Raw genomic sequence first — 6,000 nt, forward strand, 5'->3', positions numbered from 1 at the left:
CCTCCCTGCAGGGTGGAGCTGAGAATGGGGCCCCAGCCTCCTGCACCTCCTCTCTCTCTCACACCCACAATGCCCGAACAGGACAACACGGGAGGTGGAGCGTGCAGCAAGGATGTTCCCCTCCCTGCCCTGGGCACTTCTCCTTTGTGAACGCGGCCCCTGCCACCCCTGTCTGCAGGTTACCAGGGCAGTTTCCACTCCATCCAGAGTTGCTTCCCCTATGGTGACTGCTACCGGATGGCCGAACCAGCAGCCGGTGGGGACGGACTGGTCGAGGAGACCCATGGTTTCAACCCCCTGCGGCCCAATGGCTACCACAGCCTCAGCACGCCCTTGCCTGCCACAGGTGAGCCCTGCCTGCGTGGCTCCCAGTCCTGGGCACCTGCCGAGGCTCAACCCGGTGCTGAGTGCTGCATACATGCTGTCCTGCAGCCTTTGGATGCTTACGTGGTGGGGCCATCCCCACTTTACAGAGGGGGAAGGAGAGGCTCAGAGAGGTCCCAGGACCCCGCAGAACTGTCTATACCTGCCTGACTGGAAAGTGCATGCTCCTTCCACAGCTTTGCGAGCCTTATGTGTGTCTGAATGCTGACAGGTTTCTGAAGAATCGGACTGGGAGCTCATGGTTTACTTACTGCTTCACTTTATTTATTGAGCACCTACTGTGTGCCAGGCATAGCTGCAGACCCTGGGAATATAGCAGGGAATGAACAAATCCTGCTCTCCCTTTGGCAGCAGAGGAGACTAGGCAGGGACAGAACCTGGAGGTCGTGCTGTTCCTTCCCCACATCGGTACCTGGTGCTGCCCTGCAGGGCCCTGGGCCTCCCCAGCTCTGCCCCAGGCTTGGCTAGAGAAGCCCAGGGAGAGGGGAGGGTGCCCGCAGCCCAGGTGGAACCAGGCTCTGATCAGCAGGGCAGGCCTAGTCAGAGCAGGGGCATCAGAAGGGAGGGGCTAGACCCTCCCTGAATTCCTCCAGCTGAGACCCACCCTCAAAACAGCCTCGGGGCCCAGTTCTTTTTTTTTTTTTTTTTTTTTTTTACCTTTTAAAAAGTCAGTTTATTGAAGTTTAATTTCCATACAGTAAAATTTACCTTTTTATATGTAGTTGGATAAATTTTGGCAAACACATGTAGTCATGTAAAGACCTCTACAATAACAAGATATACATTTCCAGCATCCCCCCAATATTCTTCCTCACTTCTCTTTTTTTATTTTATTTTATTTATGAAGTATTTATTGATGATTCTTGGGTGTTTCTCGGACAGGGGGATATGGCAGGGTCATAGGATAATAGTGGGGAGAAGGTCAGGAGATAAACACGTGAACAAAGGTCTCTGGTTTTCCTAGGCAGAGGTCCCTGCGGCCTTCTGCAGTGTTTGTGTCCCTGGGTACTTGAGATTAGGGAGTGGTGATGACTCTTAAAGAGCATGCTGCCTTCAAGCATCTGTTTAACAAAGCACATCTTGCACCGCCCTTAATCCATTTAACCCTGAGTTGACACAGCACATGTTTCAGAGAGCACGGGGCTGGGGGCAAGGCCAAAGATCAACAGCATCCCAAGGCAGAAGAATTTCTCCTAGTCAGAACAAAATGGAGTCTCCTATGGCCACCTCTTTCTACACAGACACAGCAACAATCTGATCTCTCCTTCCTTTCCCCACACTTCCCCCCCTTCTTTTCAACAAAACCACCATCGTCCTCATGGCCCGCTCTCGATGGTCGCTGTCTCTTCGGAGCTGTCGGGTACACCTCCCAGACGGGGCGGCCGGGCAGAGGTGCTCCTCACCTCCCAGACGGGGCGGCCGGGCAGAGGCGCTCCTCACCTCCCAGACGGGGCGGCCGGGCAGAGGCGCTCCTCACCTCCCAGACGGGGCCGCCGGGCAGAGGCGCTCCTCACCTCCCAGACGGGGCGGCCGGGCAGAGGCGCTCCTCACTTCCCAGATGGGGCGGCCGGACAGAGGCGCTCCTCACTTCCTCCCAGACGGGGTGGCGGCCGGGCAGAGGCGCTCCTCGCCTCCCAGACGGGGTGGCGGCCGGGCAGAGGCGCTCCTCGCCTCCCAGACAGGGCGGCCGGGCAGAGGCGCTCCTCACTTCCCAGACTGGGTGGCCGGGCAGAGGCGCTCCTCACCTCCCAGATGGGGTGGCCAGGCAGAGGCGCTCCTCACTTCCCAGACGGTGTGGCGGCCGGGCAGAGGCGCTCCTCACTTCCCAGACTGGGTGGCCAGGCAGAGGCGCTCCTCACCTCCCAGACGGGGCGGCCGGGCAGAGGCGCTCCTCACCTCCCAGACGGGGTGGCCAGGCAGAGGCACTCCTCACTTCCCAGACAGTGTGGCGGCCGGGCAGAGGCGCTCCTCACTTCCCAGATGGGGCAGCCAGGCAGAGGCGCTCCTCACTTCCCAGACGGGGTGGCCGGGCAGAGACGCTCCTCACTTCCCAGACGGGGCGGCCGGGCAGAGGTGCTCCTCACTTCCTCCCAGACGGGGTGGCGGCCAGGCAGAGGCACTCCTCACCTCCCAGGCGGGGCGGCCGGGCAGAGGCGCTCCTCACCTCCCAGACGGGGTGGCCAGGCAGAGGTGCTCCTCACTTCCCATATGGGGTGGCGGCCGGGCAGAGGCGCTCCTCACTTCCCAGATGGGGCAGCCGGGCAGAGGCACTCCTCACTTCCTCCCAGACGGGGGTGGCGGCCAGGCAGAGGCGCTCCTCACCTCCCAGACGGGGCGGCCGGGCAGAGGCGCTCCTCACTTCCCAGATGGGGCAGCCGGGCAGAGGCGCTCCTCACTTCCTCCCAGATCGGGTGGCGGCCGGGCAGAGGCGCTCCTCACCTCCCAGACGGGGCAGCCGGGCAGAGGCGCTCCTCACCTCCCAGACGTTGGGCGACTGGGCAGAGGCGCTCCTCACCTCCCAGACGTTGGGCGACTGGGCAGAGGTGCTCCTCACTTCCCAGACGGGGCAGCCGGGCAGAGGCGCTCCTCACTTCCTATACAGGATGGCGGCCGGGCAGAGACGTTCCTCACTTCCCAGATGGGGCGGCCGGGCAGAGGGGCTCCTCACACCCCAGACGATGGGCGGCCAGGCAGAGACGCTCCTCACTTCCTAGACGGGGTGGCGGCGGGGCAGAGGCTGTAATCTTAGCACTTTAAGAGGCCAAGGCTGGCGGCTGGGAGGTGGAGGTTGTAGCAAGCCGAGATCACGCCACTGCACTCCAGCCTGAGCACCATTGAGCATTGAGTGAGCGAGACTCCGTCTGCAATCCCAGCACCTCGGGAGGCCGAGGCAGGCAGATCACTCGAGGCCAGGAGCTGGAGACCAGCCCGGTCAACACGGCGAAACCCCGTCTCCACCAAAAATACAAAAACCATTCAGGCGTGGCGGCGCGCGCCTGCAATCCCAGGCCCTCTCCCAGGAGAGTCACAGGAGCCCGAGGCAGGGAGGTTGCAGCGAGCCGAGATCACGGCAGTACAGTCCAGCTTCGGCAACAGAGGGAGACCAAAAAAAGGAGAGGGAGACCGAAGAAGGGAGGGGGAGGGGGAGGGGGAGGGGGAGGGAGGGAGAGAGGAGGCCCAGTTCTAACAGGAGGTTTCCAGGGCTCCAACAAAGGGGAACCTGAGACCTGCCCCAGAGGCCCTTGGGGCAGCTTTGAGGTCGTGAGTGGGAGGATGGAGGGACAGGTATATAGGGACAAGCACTGAGGCCTCAGCCGGGTACATACCACCCTGTGGGTCCACGTCCACACACCTGCACCCGTGCCAGGTGTCTGCGTGTGCCCGTGCTTGCAGGGCTTGCACAGGTGGCCCTGGGCAGCATGCGCCCTGTGAGTGTCGGGAGCTGGCAGGGCTGCACTCTCATGTCTGCACATGTGTGTTACCCCAGCTGTATGTGGATGTCCGTGCACCCCGTCTGTGTGCACATTGTGTCACCCACCCCATGACTCATGGCTGTTTCCACAGATGTGTGCTTGTGTGCACGTGTGCACCTGTGTTTGAGGATTGTGCCCACAGGCCTGTGGGTAAACGTGTGCCGTGTCCACGCGGGATAGACGTGTGTGCATGGCCCCCTGCGTGACATGGGGCTCACATGGAAGACGGGTGCTCTGTGTCTGTGTATACCTGAATTGAGGTGCCCAGTACTGTGGGCTCTCCCCATCTTGTCCTCCCCACCCCCATCCAGCCCACATGGGATTTCTCAGCTGAGCAGCAAGGCTTAGAATGAATAGCTCTGAATGGAGCAGGAGGCAGCTTCCACACCCCGCCCCGCCCCTACACCGGCCAGGGGAGGTTCTTTCAGCCTCCCCTCTCCCCAGTGCCCACTCCAGGCCCGCTTAGCTGCCTTCTGCCCACACCTCCGTGGTCAAGCAAAAATCACACGCAGAGCATTAAACCAGGCTGACAAGCTTCAAGGGCTGCAGGCCTCAGAACGGTTCGGCCCAACCCCACTGCATAGACTGAGGCTCACCTGTCTTAGGCCACATAAACACATGACAGCAGCTCATTGGCAGGTCTTTAGGGCAGGGGCTGGAGAAGATGACCCCTCCCGGCCCCTCCCAAGTCAAGGGCCTCAGAGCGGTGGCCCCACCCTGGAGACAGCATGTCCGGTGGAAGAGCCAGGTATCTCTGGAGCCAGATGGACCTGGGTTCAATCCCAGCTCCACCCCTTACTCACACTGTGACCTTAGGCAAGCATCCTGGCCTCTGTGCCTGCCTTCTCAGCTATAGAATAGGATAGTGAATCCCACCGCAGGGGAGCATTGTAGAGCCGAAGCGAGGCATGCTGAAATGAGCACTTACTAAGTGCCCAGTAAATGCTGGTGCCCTTCTTTGAGTTTCTTGAGCCTGGTTGGGGGATGCAACTGAAAGGGTGGGGGTGAGCCAGTCCTTCTACCAGGAGGGGACCAGCCCCTGAGGGCAAGGGCTGAGCTGCTCCTACCCTACCCCTCTCCTTCCCCCACATTCTGCCCCACAGCCCAGCCCTGGTGATGGACCTCCCTGAGTCAACCCCGTGCCTGTCTCCCCAGCTGCCCGGGGTCCCCTGGGTGTGCCAGGCCCAGGGTGCCTCCCAAGCCCTCGCCCCACCCCAGTGGCCAGCTCCCCCATTTGGAAATGCTGGGGGTTCCAAGCAGGCCCCACCGACGGGACACTGTGAGGGGGTGACCCTGGGCAGGCGGGGTGGGGCCTGGGAACTGGGAAGCACGAGCAGGCACAGCCCCTGCTGCCTCCAGCGCTGACCCTCTCCCAACCACTCACAGGCTATGAGGCCCTGGCTGAGGCCTCATGCCCCACAGCGCTGCCACAGCAGCCATCTGAAGATGTGGTGTCCAGCGGCCCCGAGGACTGTGGCTTCTTCCCCAATGGAGCCTTTGACCACTGCCTGGGCCACATCCCCTCCATCTACACAGACACCTGAAGGAGCCCCCCCGTGCGCCTGCCCGTCCAGCACTGCAGATGCCACCTCGCCCACCTGCTGTCGCTCCCACCCTCTGTGCACCTAGTGGGAGTGCCAGGCCACAGCCGGAACAGCCAGGCCGTGACCCAGGGGAGCCAGTGCTGCCACGCCACCCAGCGCTGCCAGGGAGCTGCCATCCAAGCCTGAGCTGGGCGCACAGAGGTGCCCACCAGGATCCGTGGCCCTGTAACATTCCCTCGATCGTGTCTTCCCATTCCTCCCTGCAGTGGTTTTAAAATCACAGACCTCGTGTATATAAAATATGCAGAACTTGTTTTCCGTTCCCCTGCCAGTTTTATATTTTTGGTTTTACAAGAAAAACATTAAAAACTGGAAAGGAGATGTGAAGGCCTGGTTCTGCTTTATGATTCAGCCCAGAGGCTGGGACTGGGAGAGCCTTGGAGGAGGGTGACAGAGCCGGGTGTTCAGGGCTAGGGAGGCTGCGTAGAAACCAGCTCAGGCCCTGCGTTCTGACCACGAGGATGGGAACCAGTGGCACGTGGCCCCCACCATGCGCTATGGTCCTTACAGACACCAGCGATAGTCCCAGGACTGTGCAG

At 61.1% G+C, this 6,000-nt stretch overlaps 1 protein-coding gene across 3 annotated transcripts in view; it reads left to right on the forward strand.

Moving 5' to 3' along the window:
- Positions 1–5,788, forward strand: part of GLIS1 (GLIS family zinc finger 1) — a 250,425-nt gene extending 244,637 nt beyond the window's left edge. For all 3 annotated transcript variants that reach the window (XM_024256330.3, XM_063712355.1, XM_063712356.1), the window contains 2 exons: positions 179–346; positions 5,244–5,788. In XM_024256330.3, the coding sequence (XP_024112098.2) occupies positions 179–346; positions 5,244–5,401 (326 nt within the window). In that variant the 3' untranslated portion in view covers positions 5,402–5,788. The remainder of the gene's footprint in view (positions 1–178; positions 347–5,243) is intronic.
- The last annotated feature ends 212 nt before the right edge of the window (positions 5,789–6,000 follow it).

The sequence above is a fragment of the Pongo abelii genome, chromosome 1 (genome assembly GCF_028885655.2).
Source record: "Pongo abelii isolate AG06213 chromosome 1, NHGRI_mPonAbe1-v2.0_pri, whole genome shotgun sequence".
Classification (NCBI taxonomy): Eukaryota; Metazoa; Chordata; class Mammalia; order Primates; family Hominidae; genus Pongo; species Pongo abelii.